General features: G+C 51.6%; 1 protein-coding gene across 1 annotated transcript; it reads left to right on the top strand.

The window, feature by feature from the left end:
• The first annotated feature begins 492 nt into the window (after nt 1-492).
• Nucleotides 493-20,540, top strand: KIF18B (kinesin family member 18B). The gene is made up of 16 exons (XM_045986191.1): nt 493-616; nt 9,573-9,899; nt 10,717-10,874; nt 11,166-11,270; nt 11,451-11,561; nt 11,661-11,858; nt 12,016-12,192; nt 12,746-12,820; nt 12,964-13,064; nt 13,541-13,703; nt 14,046-14,173; nt 16,770-16,969; nt 17,175-17,706; nt 18,642-18,731; nt 19,214-19,317; nt 19,519-20,540. The coding sequence occupies exons 2-16, from the start codon at nt 9,581-9,583 to the stop codon at nt 19,629-19,631; spliced, it is 2,574 nt and encodes an 857-aa protein (XP_045842147.1). The 5' UTR covers nt 493-616; nt 9,573-9,580; the 3' UTR covers nt 19,632-20,540.
• The last annotated feature ends 1,343 nt before the right edge of the window (nt 20,541-21,883 follow it).

The following is a 21,883-nucleotide window of genomic DNA, read 5'->3' as shown; positions in this document are numbered from 1 at the left end:
AGGTCATGATCTCGGGGTCCTGGGATCGAGTCCCACATCGGGCTCTCTGCTCAGCGGAGAGCCTGCTTCCCTTCCTCTCTCTCTGCCTGCCTCTCTTGTGATTTCTCTCTGTCAAATAAATAAATCTTTAAAAAAAAAAAAAAGTCCCTCTTGAATCGGTAGACGCCGTCTTAGCCCACAGAAAAAGACTTGAAAACATGTTCGATATCTGGTTGCTGCAGCTGGTGATGAACCCAGTCCCAGGTACGACAGAGTGGGCCGCGCTTTCCCGGTACCCCAGCCCCATACAGGTGTCTGTGGGTTTGGCGAGGCCAGCCCAGAGACGATCTCAAAACCAGCAAGCAGGAAGGGGAAGTGCGCAGGCGCACAGTTGACTGCACGCGCCACCTCAGAGCTTGTACTTTGTTACTTAGGAAACAGCCAATCAGCGGTCCGGACAGGGACCAATGGGAAGCGCGGATGAGCCGACCCGGCTAATTTGAACGCGCGGCGCGGGGCCCAGGTTGGCGCGGTTGAGGAGGGTGTGGGGAGCGCCTTCGGGTGGTCTGGGGCTCGGGACTGCGGCGGAGGGACCCGGCTGCGAGCGAGGACAGCGGCGGCGGGGAACCGACGAAGGGTAAGCTCTGACCCACGGCGGAGTCTGCCCCGCGGGCTCCAGCTCTCAGGGCGGAAGCGGTTTTTGTGCCAGATCCAAAGGTGCAGCGTGGAGACCTAGCCGGTTCTGGGTGGTACCCTCTGAACAGGACGGGGGGGCGGTGCGGGGAGCGGGGCTCTTCATTCCACATCTGCGTGGAGATCGGGGTCCCTCTGTTCATTTGTAGGGCACCTGGGCTGGGTCCGCACAGCTGCACCGGGTCCTGCCCTCTGTGCATCCGCTCTTTGAAAGGTCCTCCCGCTCACTAGAACTGGAGACCTGGGACTCCTGCACACCTGTGTGGAGTAGCTAAGACCCTCTCCGCACATCCCTACGGAAGAACTGATTGCAGAGCTGTGCCAGCTGCCGAAAATTAGTTACTGGGGTGCTCAGTAAATAATTTGATTGAATAGAGGAAGGAATGGAAAGACTACCTGTATGACAGAAAACTATGCCTTCTGCTACCGCTCCTAGGATGCCTCCCCTCTTGGTTTTGGCACTTGTGGCCCTTTAAGATAGAACAGAACAACAGAATACATGTGTAGGAAATTTTTTAAAAGGAGTTCAAAGACATTAATTAATGAAGTAGGATTTTATTATGTGATAGAGAGGATTAACTTAACCAAAAGCTGTATCTTGGAAAAGACTAGTTAAAAAAGCCAAACCTCTGGCAATGTTGGTTAAGATATAAGGAAAAGAAACATAGAATGATCTCAGGAATGAAAATAGGGGCATAACTTCAGTTACTTGGAGAATAAAGAGAAAAAGAGACTTCAGTGGAACACCCTTTTGACAATGCTTTTGGACAATTTTCTAGAGGAAAAAAAACAGCAAAATTGACTCAAGAAGTTATGGAAATTTTGAACACACCTAGAACCATTGAGGAATTGAATTCATTTAAAATCTCCCCATCTAACTAAACAAAACAACACCCCCCCATGAAACTCCACCAGAAATGTATAAGCAATTACAAGAAATTATTCTAATCTTATACAAACTCTCCCTAAAAAAAAAAAAAGGAAAACCTTCCCAATCTATTTTGTGATATTGACAATCAGACAAAGAAAGTTACCAGCCAATCTTCCTGTATAAATGTAGTTGTAAAAATCTCAAATAAAATATTAGCAATCAGAAACCAATAGTTTATATATAAAAAAGATCATGACCAAGTGGGGTTTATCCCAGGAATATGAAAATGGCTTGAGATTAGAAAATCTAATACAATTTACACATTAACAGATTAAAGAAGAAAACCTATCCCATTAGGCACAGAAATAGAATTCAATAAAATTCTGTATCCATCCATGAATTTTTAAAAATTTGGTAAACTAGGGTTGCCTGGTGGCTCAGCTGGTTAAATGTCTGGCTCTTGATTTCAGTTCAGATCATGATCTCAGGGTCATGAGATCGAGCCCTGCCTCAGGCTCTATGTTGAGTCGGCTTGAGATTTCTCTCTCTCTGCCCCTGTTCTCTCCTGCTTGCTCTCTCTCTCTCAAAATAAATAGACCGAAAACCCCTATTTTCAGTCTATTTTGTGATATCAACAATCAGACAAAGAAAGTTACCAGCCAATCTTCCTGTATAAATGTAGTTGTAAAAATCTCAAATAAAATATTAGTAATCGGAAACCAATAGTTTATATAAAAAAATCATGACCAAATAAAATCTCTAAGGGGTACCTGGGTGGCTCAGTCGGTTAAGCATCTGCCTATAGCTCAGGTCAGGGTTCCAGGGTCCTGGAATGGAGCTCCCTGTCGGGTCCCCTGCTCAACAAGGAACCCGCTTCTCCCTCTCCCTCTGCAGTTCCTCCTGCTTGTGCTCACTCACTCTCTCTCTCAAATAAATAAATAAATAAAATATTTAAAAAAATTTTTTTGGTAAACTACAAATAGAGGTAAATTTCCTTAAACCAGCGGAAAGTGAAATAACAGGAGATCCCCTGTACAATTAGGAAAAATATGATCATTCACTATTGTTGCCACCATTCAAGATTGTACTAGAGGTCCTAGCCAGAACCATAAGACAAGAGAAAGAAATACAAATAAAATTAGAAAGAAATAAAATTATCATCAGTTATGGCCTTATGATTGTCTATATATAAAGCCAAAAAAAGACCTCTCCTTCCTCTGAACGACCCTGGTAGAAAGAACCAGTGGTCTTTGGATGTTGCTCTGTGGGTACTAAAGTCAGGGGAGGTAGAACTGCAGAAACCAGGCTACAGAGCAGAATAGCCTAGGATGAAGAATAATGCCTCTGGTGACCATCAGAACAAGGTCAGGTTCTGGCCTTGCTACTTACCATCCCTGTGACAGGCGCCTTCCTGAGCCTCAGTTTCCCTTGTAGAGTAGGACTGTAACAATTGTATCAGTAACTACAGACTGAGATTGTTGCAGAAGTTAAATGACACCATTGGTAAAGCCACTAGCATAGGGCCTGATGCATAATTACGCGCTCAACAAATGGTAACTATAACAGTAATTCTTTTTAAACTTTGGGATTCAGACCCTGCTCTTCCCTGGCTCTCATTCATTCCTAGGACAAACACCATACAGCATCTAGTGCATGCTGAATTTGGTGTCTAGGTATCTGGGGTGCACAGACTACATCAGAAGGGGGTCCTGATCTCTTGAAGCTTGAGGACAAGAAACACACGCATGAGAGATTTAAGAGAGTGAGGAAGGGGGTTACTGCAACCCCTGTGAAAACAGAACATCCAGGGGCTAACTGCCTTCTCCACCTTCCCGGCTCCCAGTGTCTGCAGGCAGATCCCCTCAAGTCCTCAGAAATTCTCCAGGGGCTTCTAAAGAGGTGGGGCTTGTTCATCCCTAACCCTAAGAGAGTGGGCAGAGGAGCCTACCCCCAAAACAACTGAATCTTGGCTTCCCAGCCCCAGCTCGGCAGCGGACTAGCCTCTGGGTTTTAATGAGCTGCCCTGGGTTAGAAACAGGACGTGATTGTGGCTGGCTCAGAACCCTGAAGATCTTATTAAAGAATCATCTCCCTTGTACTTTGGGCTGAAATGCTCTTTCCAACCGGGGATCAAAGCAAACTTGACAAACGTTCTCTCATTAATCTCCCCATCCCCCTGGGGTGGGAGCAGATCCGGAGCTGTTCTCTCTCTGGCTCTCAAGGAGGGGAAGCTGATGCGACATTGCCATGGCTGGTGGAAAGAGCTCCCCACCGGTCAGATGCAGAGCAGACACCAGGACCCAGGCGTCCCAGCTGCAGCCCTGCCAAGTGTCACCCTAACTGCCCCCCCCCACCCTGTGCCCCCAGCGCAGTCTCAGGAAGAAGGAAAACATCTCATTAGGCAAACAGTCTGCCTCACTGGCCCTCAGGAGGCGGAGAGGAGAGGACTGTAAAGGTTACGCGCATTCCGTTACCAGTGCCCTTTTTAATTTCCTGCTTAGAATGTTGGGCTGCTCTGTGGCTCTTCCTCAGCTCAAACCCTCCCCGCGGGGCGCTGGGACTGCCATTAAGCCAGACAGCATAGACATAGACGGTGGGGCCAGGCACCCTCTGCCCTCACTTCTCTGGGTACAAGAGTGGGGCTCCCTGGGGGGCAGGAATGCAAAGATGAGAGTCAGGAACTCTCTCCGGGTGTTGAAAATTAGGTACAGTCCATATATCTGAAAGTGTTTGCTGAATACATAATGCTAGTTACATAAAAGGGATTATAATTATTATATAAACATATGGGACTATTACAACAATGTGATCATGAGAGCGTAATATATAATACCATTGTAAGGCAGTAGAGCAGACTCTGCCGTCAGACTGCCTGGGTTGGAACCAAGCTCCATCACTTACTAGCCTTGGGATCTTGGGCAAGTTGCTTACCCTTCTCAGTCTCAATTTTCTTGTTGAAAAATGAGCCTAATAATAGTATCTATCTTGTGGGATTGCGATGGAGCTGAAAAGGAGATTGTATGCATAGGGTGTTTAAAACAACCCCTGCCACAGTGAACACTCAGCTTTTCTGTTTATTGTGGCAGTCCAATGGCTGGGACAGGGAAAGAACTATGCAATGTAACAAGATGATTCTTGGTTGATAGCTTTCCCTTGTTCTGCTTGAGGAAGGAATGAAGATGTGTTGGGGGTAGGGGACAAGAGTTTCAAATCAGCTCAATTCTGCCTCATTCCCAAAGGAAAACATGAGTTATTTACTAGAGTATTAGAGAGAAATCTTACTTTTCTTTGCCGAATGACCTGGGTTCTAACAGTGGGACCTAAAAAAATCTTTCCTGGGGAAACATTTATCTATTTACATCCCCCAGAAACAGCCCCTGTTCCTTCACCCTTTTAATATATCCCAAGAGTTGGGATGAGCTTTTCCAGGATAACCATGACAATTCCAGAAATCCCATCTGTACCCTTGGTAGGCTGGCTTGATGGAGAAATGAGAAAAGCAAGAGAGAGGGTAGATTAAAGGATGGGGCACTTGGCCAGCTCAGTCGGTGGAGCCTGGAAATCTTGATCTCAGGGTTGAGAGTTGGAGCCCCACGTTGGGCACAGAGCCCTACCAAAAAACCCAAAAAACAAAAACAAAAAAAGATTAAAGGAGAAGCACTGTTACCATCTCAGCCCTTGTCAAAAACCATCTGATAAAATTTAATGCCCATTCCATGGGGCACCTGGGTTAAAGCCTCTGCCCTTGGGTCATGATCTCAGGGTCCTGGGATTGAGCCCCACATGGGGCTCTTTGCTCAGCAAGGAGCCTGCTTCCTCCTCTCTCTCTCTGCCTGCCTCTCCGCCTACTTGTGATCTCTGTCTGTCAAATAAATAAATAAATAAAATCTTTATTTAAAAAAATTAATGCCCATTCCTAATGGGCAGTGGAGGGTAGGGAACTCAATATAGAAGGGCTAAAGATAGAAAGTATCTGTCATTATTTGCAAACTATATCATCATTTAGTTGAAAAACCTAAGAGAACCCATGACAGTCTATTAGGGAGATCAGTAATGTGGCCAAATACAAGATCTGAGTCCAGAAAGCAGTTGCTTTCCTACGTTCTGGCAAATAAAAAAATGAATCAGAAAACACAATTTTATTTATTTATTATTTTTATCGCTTTTTTAAAAAACTTTATTTTTTAAAGATTTATTTTATTTTGAGAGAGAGAGAGGGAGTGTGTGTGAGCGAGCAGAGGGGCAGAGGGAGAGGAGAATCCAAAGCAGACTCCCTGCTAAGTAGGGAGCCAGACACGGGTCTCAATCTCACGACCCTGAGATCGCAGCCTGAACTAAAATCAAGAGTCAGATGCTCAACTGACTGAGCAACCCAGGCGTCCCATTAAAGATTCAGTTTTTAAGTAATCTCTACACTCAGTGTGGGGCTCAAACCCACAGCCCTGAGATTTTTTTTTTTTTTTTTAGATTTATTTGTTTATTTGACAGCGAGAGAGGGAATACAAGCAGGGGGAATGGGAGAGGGAGAAGCTGGCTCCCTGCTCTGCTGAGCAGGGAGCCTGATGTGGGGCTCAATCCCAGAAGTCTGGGATCATGACCTGAGCCAAAGGCAGACGCTTCACTGCCCCATCCACCCACGTACCCCAACCCTGAGATTAAGAGTCGCACACTCCACCGACTGAGCCAGCCACGTCCTCTTGAAAATGCGATTTTGAAAAGGGCCTATTCACAATATAATAAAGACTAGACAATAACCAGTAACAAACCTATCAAGAAATAGGCAAAACTCATGTGAGAAAAGCTATGAAATTTTACTGATGGTTTATATAAAGCAAATGAAGAAAAGAGATATGGGGCACCTGGGTGGCTCAGTGGGTTAAACCTCTGCCTTCAGCTCAGGTCATGGTCCCAGGGTCCTGGGATCAAGCCCCGAGTCGGGCTCTCTGCTCAGCAGGGAGCCTGCTTCCTCCTCTCTCTCTGCCTGCTTCTCTGCCTACTTATGATCTCTGTCAAATAAATAAATAAACAAAATCTTAAAAAAAAAAAAAAAAGAGATATGAAGTTCCTAGATAGGAAGACTTGATATCATAAAGATGTCAGTTGTCCTCATAATAATTTATACATGCAAAATACTCCCAAAATCTTAAGCAAGTTTTTTTCATAGAATTCTGTAAGCTGATTCTAAAATCATATGCAAGACAAGATGCCAAGGACAGTGAAGAAAATGAACAAAGGGGGCGCCTGGGTGACTCAGTGGATTAAGCCGCTGCCTTCGGCTCAGGTCATGATCTCAGGGTCCTGGGATCGAGCCCCGCATCGGGCTCTCTGCTCTGCAGGGAGCCTGCTTCCTCCTCTCTCTCTGCCTGCCTCTCTGCCTACTTGTGACCTCTCTCTCTGTCAAATAAATAAATAAAATCTTTAAAAAAAAAAAAAAGAAAATGAACAAGGTGAGGTGTAATATAGAACCACAGCAAGTTCCTGCAAAAGGAGCTTATCAGTAGAGTAGCACAGAGCGCCCCAAAATAAATTCATGTTCATATGAGAATTTAGTTCTGTTAAATGTGCCATTTCAAACTGATACAGAAAGAACGCACATTAGTAAATGATATAATCACTTACCATTTGGAAAGAAAAGATATTTAGAAGCCTCATTCATTTAAAAAAAAAAAAAAAAAAATTCCATCTGGGTAAAGACCTAAATGTAAGAAAGAAAAAGTATCAGACAAAAATATAAGAAAATTACCTTGGGGAAGGAATGTCTTCTTAAATATGATATTAAAACCATAAAAGAGAAGGTTGGCACATTTAACCATTTAAAAATGAAAAACTTGAGTATGGCGAGGGTAGGATTTTTTTCCCAAGAATGCATGGTTGGTTTGATACCAAAAGTGATATCAAAAAATTTACCACATCAACAAAATAAAGGAGGAAAAAACCCACATAAACATCAGGGGGTGCTGAGAGATCATTAAATAAAGTTCTAGACATTTCCAGTAACAAGTCTAAATCAAATAAGAGTGGAGGAAATTCCTATTATGATAATTAACTATTTGTCCAAAACTAATTTCTAATTAGTGACGCACTAGCAACAGTTCCTTGAAGATGAAGAGCAAAACAAGCACGCTCATTATCATCACTATTATTTAATATTGTTTTGGAAGTTCTAGGAAATGCAATACATAAGAAATAAAATAGTTAGTATAACCATGGAGAAAAAAAGGGGGGGAGGTTTTCTGACATAATTGTATACTCAGAAAACCCAGTAAGCTTTAATAAAAAAACAATTGGAACTAATCAGAGAGTTTAAGGGTGACGGGCAGAAGGCAAATGTATAATTCTCAATTGTGTTTCTCCATACTAGCAATCAGTACAGAAATGGGGAAGGGTGCTCCGTTCATAAGAGCAATTAAAGTACTTGGGAATTATCTTAAAAAGACAATTACAGGGGCGCCTGGGTGGCTCAGTGGATTAAGGCCTCTGCCTTCGGCTCAGGTCATAATCCCAGGGTCCTGGGATCGAGCCCCGCATGGGGCTCTCCGCTCAGTGGGGAGCCTGCTTGTTCCTCTCTCTCTGCCTATCTCTCTGCCTACTTGTGATCTCTGTCTGTCAAATAAATAAATAAAATCTTAAAAAAGAAAAAAAAAGACAACTACAGAACCTATCTGAAGAGATTAAAACTGTAACATCTTAGTGAGGGGCATAAGAAATACCTGAATTAACAAAAGGCAATAGCCATATTCTAGCATGAAAAGGGTTTGTTTGTTTGTTTCTTTTTTTTTTTCCCATTTTATTTATTTTTTCAGCGTAACAGTATTCATTCTTTTTGCACAACACCCAGTGCTCCATGCAAAACGTGCCCTCCCCATTACCCACCACCTGTTCCCCCAACCTCCCACCCCTGACCCTTCAAAACCCTCAGTGTTTGTTTCTTTTAATCTTTTATTTATTTATTTAACAGAGAGAGAGATCATCACAAGTAGGCAGAGAGAGGGAAGAAGGGAAGCAGGTTCCCCGCTGAGCAGAGAGCCCGATGTGGGGCTCAATCCCAGGACCCTGAGACCATGACCTGAGCCGAAGGCAGAGGCTTAACCCACTGAGCCAGCCAGGTGCCCCAAAAGGTTTTTTTTTTTTTTTTTTTAAAGATTTATTTATTTATTTTATTGGAGAGGGGCAGAGGTGGAGAGAGTGAATCCCAAGCAGACTCCCCACTGAGTGCAGAGCCTGACACAGGGCTCAGTCCCACGGCCCTAAAATCATGACCTGAGCCAACATCAAGGTCGGCTGCCTAACCTGACTGAGGCACAAGGCGCCCTGCATGAAAAGCTTTCATATAAAATAAATATGCAAACAATACTATTTCGCTTGTAATTCCAACTGGGTGGGAGGGGGTGGTGCTCTGGGTTGGAGATGGAATTGATAACATTTTCTTAAAGGCAAGTAGAACAGGGGCGCCTGGGTGGCTCAGTAGCTTGGGTGTCTGCCTTCACCTCAGGTCGTGATCTCAGGATCTTGGGATCGAGCCCCCCATTGGGCTCTCTGCTTAGCAGGGGGTTTGCTTTTCCCTCTCCCACTTCCCCTGCTTGTGTTCCCTCTTTCGCTGTGTCTCTCCCTGTCAAATAAATAAATAAAATCTTTTTAAAAAGGGGGGAGAGGTAGAACAATAAATGCCTGAAAACAGTTCAGAAAATCAGGAGAAAGAAAGACTAACGGTAGTGGTTGGGAGGGGAATGGTTCTTGCCTTACTAGGTAAGCAGCATGCTGTAAGGGACTGGAATAGAAACGGGGGTATATAGACAGATTAGCGGGACATAAAAGCCCAGTCATACGCCTCTGAAGAAACCTCAAGTCATTTGGCTATGACAAAGAGATATTTATTAATAATAATACTCTTATTCTCTTGAGGTATCACATGGAGATCGGCTGCTGGGGAGGGAGTGGGAGAAGGTGCTCGAACATTAGTCAGGCTAAGGGCGTACCTCGTCAGGGCTGGGGTCAGATCGGTCCTCCTCCCTGTTGTGTGTCTGCCCAGGTGTTGCCATGGTGATGCCAGTGGAGGACAGCAAGGTGCGGGTCGTGGTGCGGGTCCGGCCCCCCACCCCGCGGGAGCTGGAGAGTCAGCGGCGGCCTGTGGTTCAGGTGGTGGATGAGCGGGTGCTGGTGTTTGACCCCGAGGAGCCCGACGGGGGCTTCCTCGGCCTCAAGTGGGGCAGCACCCACGACGGCCCCAGGAAGAAGGGCAAAGATCTGACGTTTGTCTTTGACCGGGTGTTTGATGAGGCGGCCACCCAACAGGACGTGTTCCAGCACACCACCCACAGCGTTCTGGACAGCTTCCTCCAGGGCTACAACTGCTCAGGTGAGAGCCGGGGCAGGGAGGAGGGAAAGCCCCAGCTGGTAGCAGCCTTGCCTCCCTGCTTCCTTTTTTTTTTTTTTTTTTTTAATTTATTTATTTGACAGACAGAGATCACAAGTAGGCAGAGAGGCAGGCAGAGAGAGAGGGGGAAGCAGGCTCCCCACAGAGCAGAGAGCCCAATGCTGGGCTCGATCCCAGGACCCTGGGATCATGACCTGAGCCAAAGGCAGAGGCTTAACCCACTGAGCCACCCAGGCGCCCCTCCCTGCTTCCTTCTGAGGGCTTCCTGAGTCCCGTGACTGTGCCCTCCTTCCCCTCAGCTGGCCCTTTCGTTCTGTGTGCGACACACCCTCCCAGGCTCTAGTAGTGGGTCACACAGACATGGTACCTGTCCTCTTGAGGCTTGTGCTCTAGACGGGGGAGAAGATACTAATCACAAATCAGCCCCACAAATGTGTGATTATAAACTGAGGTAAGCGATATGAGGAACAGAGAACCACAGGCCTTTGGTGGAGGAAGCTGCCCAGCCTGGAGAAGGGCCCCCTGGGAATGAGAGAAGCTCCCACGAGCAGGGGAGACCCCTCTGCCCTGCATCCACAGGCCCGTGGGGAACTAGGCCATAGGCACCGGGAACTGCAAAGCTGCAGTGTGAACATGGGGGGGTGCGAGTGCGTAGGAGCCCTGGAACCGAGCGCAGAAAGGCACAGGAAGGGGCTTGGGGAGAAAGGGGGCACTGGTCTGGATGGCAATGCACAGAGGGACTCCTAGGGAAAGCAGATCGGGCCCCCCCACCGCCCTCCCCCGACTCTGTCCCCCACAGTGTTTGCCTATGGGGCCACCGGGGCTGGGAAGACACACACCATGCTGGGAAGAGAGGGGGACCCTGGCATCATGTACCTGACGACCATGGAACTCTACAGGCGGCTTGAGGCCCACCAGGAGGAAAAGCGATTCGAGGTTCTCATCAGCTACCAGGAGGTAGGGCTGTTCCTTCCCAGGCCTGAGCAGCCCCAGTGATCGTGGGAAGAGAGTATGGGAGGGAGTCAGCAGCCCAGAGGGCACAGATGAGGCTCTGAGAGACACCACATTGGAGTAAAACCTGCCTGTCCTGCTCTCACCGCGTACCAGTGTCCTGTAGAGGGCCACTCCTGGCTCGGCGTCCTGCCAGGCTTTCCCAGCCCTGCACCTCTGCCCGCCCCTTGTCTCTGGGGAGAGGGTTCCTGAAGGGCCCTCTCTCTCAGGCCTCTCTCTTGCCTCCTTCCTCCTCAGGTGTACAATGAGCAGATCCATGACCTCCTGGAGCCCAAGGGGCCCCTCGCCATCCGGGAGGACCCCGACAAGGGCGTGGTGGTTCCAGGACTCTCCTTCCACCAGGTGTGGGATGGGGTTCGGGTGGCAGGAGTAGCCCCGCTGCTTCTCCAGGGTTCTCTCAAACCAGGCGGTCTGGGGATGCCCTGGATCCTGGGGGGTGGTTCTGGAGAGCAGCTCTTCCGGCTGGGGGAGAAGCCCCGGCTGGGGAGACCACAGCGCCCTTCCTGGGCATCTCCTCTGTAGCCCACCTCCGCGGAGCAGCTGCTGGAGCTGCTGACCAGGGGGAACCACAACCGCACGCAGCACCCGACTGATGCCAACGCTACATCCTCCCGCTCCCATGCCATCTTCCAGGTGAGACGGGTAGAGGGTTGGAGCCCGAAACTAGGGCTCCTGATGCCCAGCACCCCTCACCCCTGCTGTCTGTCCTCCCCCCTCCCCCTCCTGCCCCAGATCTTCGTGAAGCAGCAGGACCGGGTTCCAGGTCTGACTCAGGCCCTTCGAGTGGCCAAGATGAGCCTGATTGACCTGGCCGGTTCGGAGCGGGCGTCCAGCACCCATGCGAAGGGGGAGCGGCTGCGGGAGGGCGCCAACATCAACCGGTCCCTGCTGGCCCTCATCAATGTCCTCAACGCCCTGGCCGATGCCAAGGTAAAGCCACACAGCCCCAGGGGCCTGCCTGGGACAGCCACTGAGTGCCCGAAGCCCAGGGTCCTTCCTTCCAGCCCTGGGCCGGTGGCCCCTGGGTCTTAGCCGGGATAAGTCCTGTCCAGCCATCTCAGCTCATGCCCTCTTGCTGTCCCCCCAGGGCCGTAAGTCTCACGTGCCCTACCGGGACAGCAAGCTGACCCGTCTGCTCAAGGACTCCATCGGGGGCAACTGCCACACGGTGATGATCGCTACCATCAGCCCCTCCAGTCTGACCTACGAGGACACCTACAACACCCTCAAGTATGCCGACCGCGCCAAGGAGATCAAGCTCGCGGTGTGTGCAGGCCAGAAATGGCCCACCTGGTATGGGGTGGGGGGCAGGAGGAGGAAGAAACAACCCACCAGCATTTTCCAATACCCGGAGCAAGCATTTCCCCAAGGCAGAGGGGAAAAGTTCCCTAGTCTCTGTCTTCAGGGAAATTCTTTGGGATAGAAGTGACTCAGTGCCCATCCTTGGGCAGACTCCACCTGGGGGAGAGGCAGGACAGTCTCCAGGCTTGAAAAAGAGACGAAGCTATCACAGCAGTGGGCTAACAGGCAGAGTCATCTCAAGACGGAGACGACAGAAGGGTGGCCAAGCGCTGTCCTGTGAGAGCTGCCCTGGCCTGGTGAGGGCGTACTGGTCAGGGAGTCAGGGGTCTCAGGTTCAAAGGCATCCTTCTGCCTTTTGCAGTGGCCTCAGGCAAGCCACTCACTGCCCTTCTGCAGTCTGGTTCCCCCGTGGGGAGGGTGAGGGAAGTGCCTCGCTCAGAACCTGACTCTTGCAAGCGGTTGCCAAAGCTGTTTTGAGTGAACACATGAACCTCTCCCCTGGGCCCCCATGTCAGCTTAAGAGCAACGTGATCAGCCTGGACTGTCACATCAGCCAGTATGCCGCCGTCTGCCAGCAGCTGCAGGCTGAGGTGAGGGGCCCACCTGGGGAGCTCGATGGGGGGGCCGGGCAGGGTGGGGCGGGAGGGCCAGAGCCGGGCCCTGGGGCTCACGGGGCACAGCCAGGGCTCTGTGCTCTCCTGGGGCTCTGAGGGACTGGTTGCTTTGATGGCAGGTGGCCGCCCTGAGGGAAAAGCTCCAAGTATATGAGGCGAGAGAGGGGGCCAGACCGCAGGACCTCCCGAAATCCCCCAAATCGGGCCCTTCCCAGCAACTGTGAGTCCTGTGGGCGCGCTTGCCCTCTTCGGTTCAGCAGGGAAAGCCCCCCTTCTCCAGCTTCTGTGCTGCCTCCCGGGGTCCGGGGTTCCCAGCCCGTGCCCAGCACACCGATTGTCACTCTCGGTGACACTCTGGGTGACAAGACACTGACTGTCGCCTCTAGTGCTTGCTCTCATATGACACAGTGCCTTCTAGACAGTCCTAAGAGCAACTCTAAGTAACATTAAAGTAGAAATGCTCCACATCAGATGACTAAGTGACACCCCCAGCCCACAGAAGCAGCATATACTACTTAAAAGCATGTGAAGTTAGGGAGGGGGCAGCATTGTTTCCTAAACCAGGAAATCATGGACGCTTCCTACCGTCCGCTACTGCCCCCTTGTTACCCAAGCTGGGCCCTCTACCACCTCGTGCCACAGAGACCCTGCCCCTCCCTGCTTTCCTACCACTCAACCCTTCCCTCTCCCGACTAGCCTTCCCATCCAGCCCTGCACTCTAGAGCTCCCCCCAGGGTCTGCAGTCCTTCAGGAGGAGAGCCTGGGGCCAGAGACCCAAGTGGGGAAGGTCGTGGAAGGGAACTCACCAGACCCGGAGCTGCCCCAGGAAGACGAGGACAAAGACGCGGTGGAGAAGGAGGTAGGAGAGAGGGGATGGAATTTGGGAAGCAATGGCCCTCCCCAACTCATAGACTCCCTTCATTTCTGGGTTCCTTACCTGGATGTCTTGCGTCTTAGTCATTGGGGGCTTTCAGATCCTATGCAGGAAGGGTAACTCCTCTGTGTCTGCACTGAGGCGGAAGCCCCCAGAAGGGGAGCAGGGAGGGGGAAGCGGCCTGGGAAGGAGAAAGTCTCAACTAGGACCCAGTCAATCCAAGAGTCACCATTCCCACTCTTGGGGGATGGAAAGGTTTTAAGATCTGCTTATGTAGGGGAGGGTGGCCGTCCAGGGCCCTCTATCTATGACTTCCTTCCTCTTTAGGTTCCCATCCAGGTACCAGAGCAGATCCTCGGACACCAGCTGCCAAGGTCCCCTAGCCTGACCCTGCAGCCCAAGCCAGATGTGGGCTGCCTCTCCCCACAGAACTTGGGCAGAGACCATTCTAAGCAGTAGGTGTCTTCTTGCTCTCCTCTGGGGTTCAAGGTGGCAGTTGATGGGTTCCAGACTTCCTGGGGTGGGAGCTGGTATTAAGTACATCGCAAAAATTTTAGTTTTGCCCTAGTTGAGAGTTGCGTCTTTTTTCCTCAACATTGTCCCTTATCCGCTTCCAGCGAACTGGAAATTCTCACCTACTCTGTTTACTTACTGTCCTCTCTATTCTTCCACTCTGTCCATTTGGTGGAAAAAACACCCAATTCCATCCTGGATTTGGCTGGCAAGTTAGCCCCAAGTTAGCGTGGGTCTCCCAGGCCTCGCACTCTTCTTCCCAGTCTGGGGGCTGAGCTGCCTGTCCCCTGCAGGGAGGAACCAAGCAGCCGAGAGAAGCTGGGTGGCAGACTCAGGAAGGGACCACCTTCCTGAGCCAGGTGCTTACCATGTGTCTTCACCAACAGATTATGGCCATTTGTTCTCAGAAGTAAATACAGACCACTACCCAAAGCCAAAGAGAAATGGATTCTGGATCCTTCTTTCTGTCTTTAATAGAGAGGTCCTGCTAGTATGTTTTTTCTTGGCCCCTAGAACATAAATCCCTGGCTACTTAGCTTTGCTGCTGCCAACCCCACTCCTGCCTCCCCAGCACGCTTCACGCTAGGCAGTATATTTAAAGCTTCCGGACAGAAGGGCTTGTTTAATTTTATTTCTTGTTGGGGAGTGTCTGTTCCCGACTCAGCAAAAATGCCGCAGCCTGAATAATCAGCGGCTCATTATCTGTCCGCGGTGCTGACTCCCCAGGGCCCTGGAGTGGCAGGGATGCACTGGCAGGAGGTCCCCTTGGCCCCGGGGCTCCCACCGATGAGTCAGGGTCTCTGTGCCCTGGTATCCCCCCACTGCCAGGACGGAGGACACCGGGGTTCTCATTTCCGCTTTGCCTCTAGTTTTGTGGTCCCTAAAAGGTGCTTCAGTCCTAGCTATGATTTGGGGATCGGTCTTCATTCTCTCCACTTCTTAGAGCTAATAATAGATACTAATAAAATGTGACAGATAGACCCCACATATAAGGGGCTGCAGAACATGCTAGATCTTCTCCATACTTGGAGACACCCTAACAACCGGATAATGAAAAATCATTTCTCTTTGGCTTTAGACTTTAGAATCTTAGACCACCAGGGCCCTGAGTGGATCTTAGATTTTCCAGTTCAATGGTTTTTTCAGCATTTTTTTAGCCACCAAGTCCTTTTTTCAAATGGAATTTTACGCTGAAGTTTAATATGTAGAACAGATAAAGCAGAGTGACTCCCATTCTCAAGGTCCTCTGATGGGTTTCTAGAAAACTAATTTGGAAATCTCTGGTAAAGACCTGCTGCCCGCTGGCCAGATCGGGACCTGAGGCATTCACCCAGGGCCACATGGCCAGAGGGACAGGGAGAGGCTTGAGTCCCCGCCAGCCAGGCCAATGCATTTCTCCCTAGACGCCCCCTTCTCTCAGTGGTCTAATCTTCTTATAATGTGTGGCTCAGGCAGACGTCGAATGAGTTTCTGCTATGTCCTTTTTAATTTATATCCTGCCTTCTTTCAGAAAGGCCTGGAGGCTGCTTTGTAAAATGAGTTTGGATTCCCTGAGCACACACTGAAGGCAGAGGAGGGGGTCCAGAGATGTCCAGGCAGGTCCTGCTACCTGAGGATAAATGATTGGCCATGAATAATCCCCACCGAGATAATTGTGTTCATTCTTTTATCACAGGTGTGCCTCACAGGAAGGAAATTTGCTTTATTAGAATCTAAATTTATACCATCAATAATCGCATTACCCTCATAATTCCCTTTAAATAGCCCCTCAGCGCCTGTGAAGTGGGCACTGATTCACACGGGCTCTTCCGGGATCCCAGCCACTGAGTAGGGAGTGCAGACTGTGTGTGCTTTTGAGGGGCCTCTCAGAACCAAGACCAACACGGCCTATCTCATTCTGTCTCCTCTTGTCCTCCCAAGGTAGACATTTTCATTTTACAGAAAATCGTTAACCTTACAGTGCTTCATACGTGGCTGGTACTCTTTAAACACTTTACGTATCTAAGAATTCATCTGCTCTTCCCATAACCCTAAGACATGGGTGCATCGGTTATCCCCATTTTGAGGATGTGGAGACTGAGGTCAAGGAGTGCTTCCAAGGTCACACAGTGGGAAGTGTCAGAGCCTGGGCTTGAGCTGATAGGCTGACTTGAGCCTAGCTCCTCCCTACCGTTGCCTCATGTTGCCGCTGGGTCAAAGAACTAATTCGAGATCATAGGTAGTGGTGAGTGGCAGAGCTGAGAGGAGACGCAGACCTTCTGGGCCGAGGCCATTTAGTGCCCTTTCCTACTTCCCAGGTCCCTATCTTTTTTGGGGGGCATATTTAGGGATGAAGCCCCACCCCCGCCTTGCTTGTGGCCGTCTCTGCCAGCCTTGGTCTTTAACAAGGGCCCGGCAGAGCAGGACCCACTGCTGGGAGGACGGGGTGAGGCCAGGCAAGAGGGAGCCAGGGGACCGGCCCCTTGTGGGCTCCTCACCACACCTGGAGCCATGGCGCCGGGTCTGAGGAGGGCTGGGACCCCCTTCCCTCTCTTCCAGGTTGGCCTTGAAGGTGCTGTGCCTGGCGCGGAGGCAGTACTCCCTGCTCCAAGCGGCCAACCTGCTGACCCCCGACATGATCATGGAGTTCGAGACGCTGCTGCAGCTAGTGCAAGAGGGAAACGCTGAGCCTGAGGCAAAGGCCTCAGGCACACCCAGCCCGGCTCAGGGGCTGTCTCTGGAGCCGTGTTCCGAATCTGGTGAGTCTCGCCCCTGCTCTGTGTCCAGCAGGGCGCCTCGGGCCTCCAATGCTAGGTCATGTTGCGCTACACGGGACTCGTGGCCCAGCTGTGGAATTAGGGGCTCCTGTGTGTCTCTAGTGTCTCTCTCCCCAAATTCTACCCATTCGCCTTCCTTCTGGCCAGTCCCTGATCTCCCCTCAGCACCCGCCTTCTCTGTGCCCAGATTCTCCAGGCTATTCCGGCCCCGTGACCCGGACCATGGCAAGGCAACTGAGTGGCCTCATGCCCACCCTCGGGGTCCTACCAGGGCCCGACCGCACCCAAGCCCAGGTTTCCCGGCGGCCCACAGAGAAGAAGAAGAGGAGGAGGAGACCAAGCCCCTCGGAGCCAGACAGTCCCCGAGCCCCAAAGCCGGGAACCAAGCGCCAGCGCCAGTCTTTCTTGCCCTGCCTGAGGAGAGGGTCCCTGCCTGAGGCTCAGCCTTCACTCGGGCCCACCACCCCCAAAGGGGAAAAGGCCTCCACGACTTGCCACTCCCCTCGCATCTGCTCAGCCACAGTCATCAAAAGCCGGGTGCCCCTGGGCCCCTCTGCTGTGCAGAACTGCTCCACCCCTCTGTCCCTGCCTGCTCGGGACCTCAATGCCACCTTTGATCTCTCGGAGGAAGCCCCCTCGAAGCAGGGTTTCCAGGAACGCGTTGGCTGGGAGGATGTCCCCCAGGAGCTGAACAGGCTGGATCAGCCCTTCATCCTCAGGTGGGTCCTTCAGGCTCCCTCCCAACCTCCCTCCCAGCCCTCCAGGCAGGGACTTGGGTCGGCAAGGGACAGAGGTGCTGCCGAGAGAAGTGGAAGCAGGCCTGACTCTCGGAGCCTGGTTGGCTGTCTCCCTCCCTTTGGTCTGACCAGTGTCAGTCCCCAGGCCCAGGAGGGATGCTCCTCTTGGGGGCCCTGCCTTGTCTGTCCATACTCCAAAGCCACCAGCTCTGGGACGGTTGTGGCATGCCCCTGAGGGGCTAATGGGGACCCCCCACACACTTGGGGAGGATCAGCAGGAGCAGGAATAAGGAGGGGGCCTTCTCCTCTCTATTCCTCTGTATCACTCACACCCTCTGGCCCAGTCTTAGTTCCCATCCTGCTGAGAAATGCGTATTTCTGCCATTTCCACCCCGGATTTTACCCTCTAGCCCAGCATCTGGACCTGGGAAGGGGATCCTCAGAAAACTCTATTCAGCATTTTTTGGTGAAAAGATGAAGCTCTCACCTGCCAGGGTTAGGGGAACAGTGACCAGCTGAGGAAAGTCCAAGGCCAAGAACAAACAGCAGACTGACCTTGTACTTGTGAGGCCAAGGGCAGCAGGCTGCCCATTGCACCCCCTGCCCCTCCTACCGCCTGAGCCACCTCTCAGTAACAAGCTCACAGCCGGGCAGGTGGAAGGGTCAAATTGTTTGAACTCCAGTTCCCTGAACGTGCCAGAAACTGACATCTGGATGTTCTCCCAGAACAGACCTGTCACTCAGCTGTCAGCCCAGGCTGAGCGAGGCAGGGAGAGGAATCCACCTCTAAGTAGGAAGAAACCTCAGAGGTCATCCTGTCCAACCTCCCCACCCTCCAAGCTTCGGGCTGGAGGGAGGAAGTGCCCTTTTCTGGTTCCTTCCTGATCTGCCTCCATTTGCCTTCCTCCCTCCCGCAGTGGACCTGTGCCGCTGTTCACCATGAAAGGCCCCAAACCAACATCTTCCTTCTCTGGGGCCTCAGCCCGCAAGAAGAGGCGAGCTGCCAGGTGAGGCTGGGGCGGCGGACGGGGAGAGACAGAACTTTCCCCAGGGCGGTAAGCACTGAGCCAACTACGGGGTCTTGGCTGTGTCTCTAGACCCCTCAGAGCCGGTAGCAAGGGTCTCATGGGCAGGGCCAGCGTCAGGTTTCCTGACTGAAAGGGGTTCCCTTGGCCCTTGCGAGTACAGGATTATACCCGAAGGGAAAGGTAGCTAGCTCCCTTCTTCAGTGAAAGACTAGAGGCTCCTTCTCCTTGAGGGGGACATTCAGTGTTCACTGGTTAAACTGGGGAGCAGACCCCACCCCCCACCTCTACTTCCCTCCCACACGCCACTAAGCTCCCTCCCCAGATCTGCCTTCAGATCTGGCCTTGTTGGTGCTTAGCCTCCCCCTGTTCTCAAGACTTAGTGTCCAGCGGTACCCCCTAACCCTACCCCATAGCCCAAAGCACGGCTGTGACCTTCCTACCTTCCTTCCTTCCCTCTCCAGTTCCTCAGTCTCCCGCTCCCTGGGAGTGGCCCGGGGCCGCAGCCGCATCGCCCGCCTCCCCAGCAGCACCTTGAAGAAGCCAGCTGGACCCTTCGCAATCCCAGGTGACTGGCACTGGGGACAGGGATGGTCTGGGCCGATGGGGACAGGAAGTAGGAGGGGACAGGATGGGCCAAGACCCAGGTGAAAGGAGGGCCTGGGGTATTTTCCAGCATCGCAGGGACCCTGATGAGAGAGGTGGAGGAGGGGTGGGGGAGGGGAGCAGTGGGACAGAGGCTCACCATCTTCCTCCCTGCCTGCCCCAGCCAACTGGCCCGTGGAGGCCCCCTCCAGTCCCCGCTGCCCTGGCAACCAGCAGGAACTGATGGGGATTGGGAGAGCCCTGTCGTCTGGGAGCTGTGTCGCCAAGGTGTCCTGACCCACCGACCCCTCCTGGTCCCCAGAACTGCCTGTGCCTGGAGCCCTGACCTGCCTTCCTGCGCTTGGAGCAATGAATGCCAACACCCTCTTCCTTTCTGAACACTCATCGCCATTCATTCTACCTGCCCTCTTTATCAATCTCTTGTTACACTCAGCTTCTCGGTAGGCAGATATTCATCTTGAGTGTTAACACGTTGCTATCCTGAAGGTGCAGCCACTGAGGTGCCTGGGTGGCTCAGTCGGTTAAGCATCTGCCTTTGGCTCAGGTCATGATGCCGGGGTCCTGGGATCGAGTCCCACATCAGGCTCCCCACTTGGCAGGGAGCCAGCTTCTCCCTCTGCCTGCCACTCCCCTTGTTTGTGCTCTCTCTCTCTTTCTGTCAAATAAATAAAATCTTTTTAAAAATAAATGTAGAAAGAAAAGGGGCAGCCATCATACCCTGCTAGTTCACAATGTTCTCCATGCAAGCAGGTGGCTTTGGGGGAAATTGCTCCCCACCTCCCATCTGACAGAGGGCTCTGTGCGCTCTTGGCCACTGTGCAAGGGAGAAGGGATGAGGACAGGGTGGGGGTCCCAGCTCAACTCTCCCTGGTTGGTGAGAGAGGGGAACACACTCAGCCTCATCCCCGCGGCCTGGAGCAGGAGCCCCAGCCCCAGGCCACCATCCTGGCGATGATGCAGAGGATACTAGTGTCTCCATTTCCAAATGAAGTCAGCTTCATTGTTTTTGCCCTATTGGGAACAGGATGCACACTCCATGTAAAAAGCATAAAGAAGAAAGGGACACTCAGTTTTAATGCTACTACCTGGGCATGAGCGCTGTTCGTACTCGATTTATAGCCTCTGATCCTTTATTTCTGCATATATACTTCTATATGTACCTGTAGATATAGATACATTTTTTTATTGTAATGATTAATAAACCATCTCCATCATCTGTGTATGTGTCTTTCAATGTACCTGGGTGGGGTAACAACACCTCCCCACTCTCCCAGACTTCAGGAAACTTCTAAGTATAGAAAACATCCCCTACTGCCTCCTCCAGGGCCTTAGTTTGGGGCCTCGGGGTGATCCCCCCCCTTTACTCTGTGGCCCCATCTCCCACTAAGGGCCACTTCTCCTGAGCAGGTGCAGAAGCCGTCACACCTACAGGCCTGCTCCATCCATCTGCAGTCGGGCATAAGTTGCAAAGAGTTCTGCTGTCAGAGACAGTGTTTAGGGGCCCCAGACCTCAGGCGAGGCCCTAGGCTAAGCCCTGACCGCAGGAACCCCATTCAGTCTTCCTCCTGCGGCCCCAGAAGCCCCATTCCCACCCCGGTTCAGTTCGTGGGTTTCCTCTGCATCCGTTCCGATGGTGAGGGTTCCACCCAAGTTTACCTCCGTCTCTCTAGGAAGATGCGGCGGGCTGAGTGAATGAATAGTGTAAACAGGATGATAGGAGTCTGTGTTTAACTTGCTCGGGAAAACAAACATGTTCAAGGTATTTAGCACATTGCGAGCCGTGTGTGTAAATAACGCTGCTAATTTCAAATGAGTCCTCGCTGTGCTGGGGAAGCGGCCGCCCCCTCTACCTGGTGAGCCCTGCCCCATTCAGTTTTGCCTCCATTTTTGGAGGAGGAGAGAGAAGAGCCCACAAGAGGAGCACTGGGTCCCTCCCGGCTGCAGGCAGCACACAAAACTTTGCGACCTAAGAGGTATAATGAGGACAGATTCCAGAAGGTTCACAGAACGTGCCCAGGGTTAGACAGCAAGCGGCCGTGCCAGGATTCAGACCAGGGTCTGGTTCTTCACATGACACAGAACTGCTTCCCTTTAGAAGCGAACAGGCATCATTTCTTTCCGTGCGCCTGGCGTTCCCGCCTCTGCAATTAGTCTTAATGAGTTTTTTTTTTCCCCTTGGTGCTCCGTGATTCCCACAGAAGCCGCCACAGCCTCCCATCTGTAGCCCCCAGCGGCCTGGTGTGGTGCCTTGACCTTGGGAGGCCTTGTGGAGCGCAGGTTGGATTCAAATTGAATAACTTGCCCGTTTCCCGGGGCGCTCACATATATTATCTCATCTGATGGTCACCGTCACCCCTGCAAGCGCCGAGGCAGCAGGCGCAGGACACGGCGGCTGGTAACGAGGGCCAGAAGGGCGAGCTTCACACGACGGGGTCCGCGGCACGAGGCAGATTTCTCCGAGGCTGGGGGCAGCTTGCCAGTGGAAGGGGTCACTCTTGACAAGGATGTTCTGCACCCGGCCATTGGCT

The sequence above is a fragment of the Meles meles genome, chromosome 18 (assembly GCF_922984935.1).
Source record: "Meles meles chromosome 18, mMelMel3.1 paternal haplotype, whole genome shotgun sequence".
NCBI classification, from domain to species: Eukaryota; Metazoa; Chordata; class Mammalia; order Carnivora; family Mustelidae; genus Meles; species Meles meles.
Note: the sequence above shows the minus strand (reverse complement) of the source record. Positions and strands in the feature narration are given on the sequence as shown.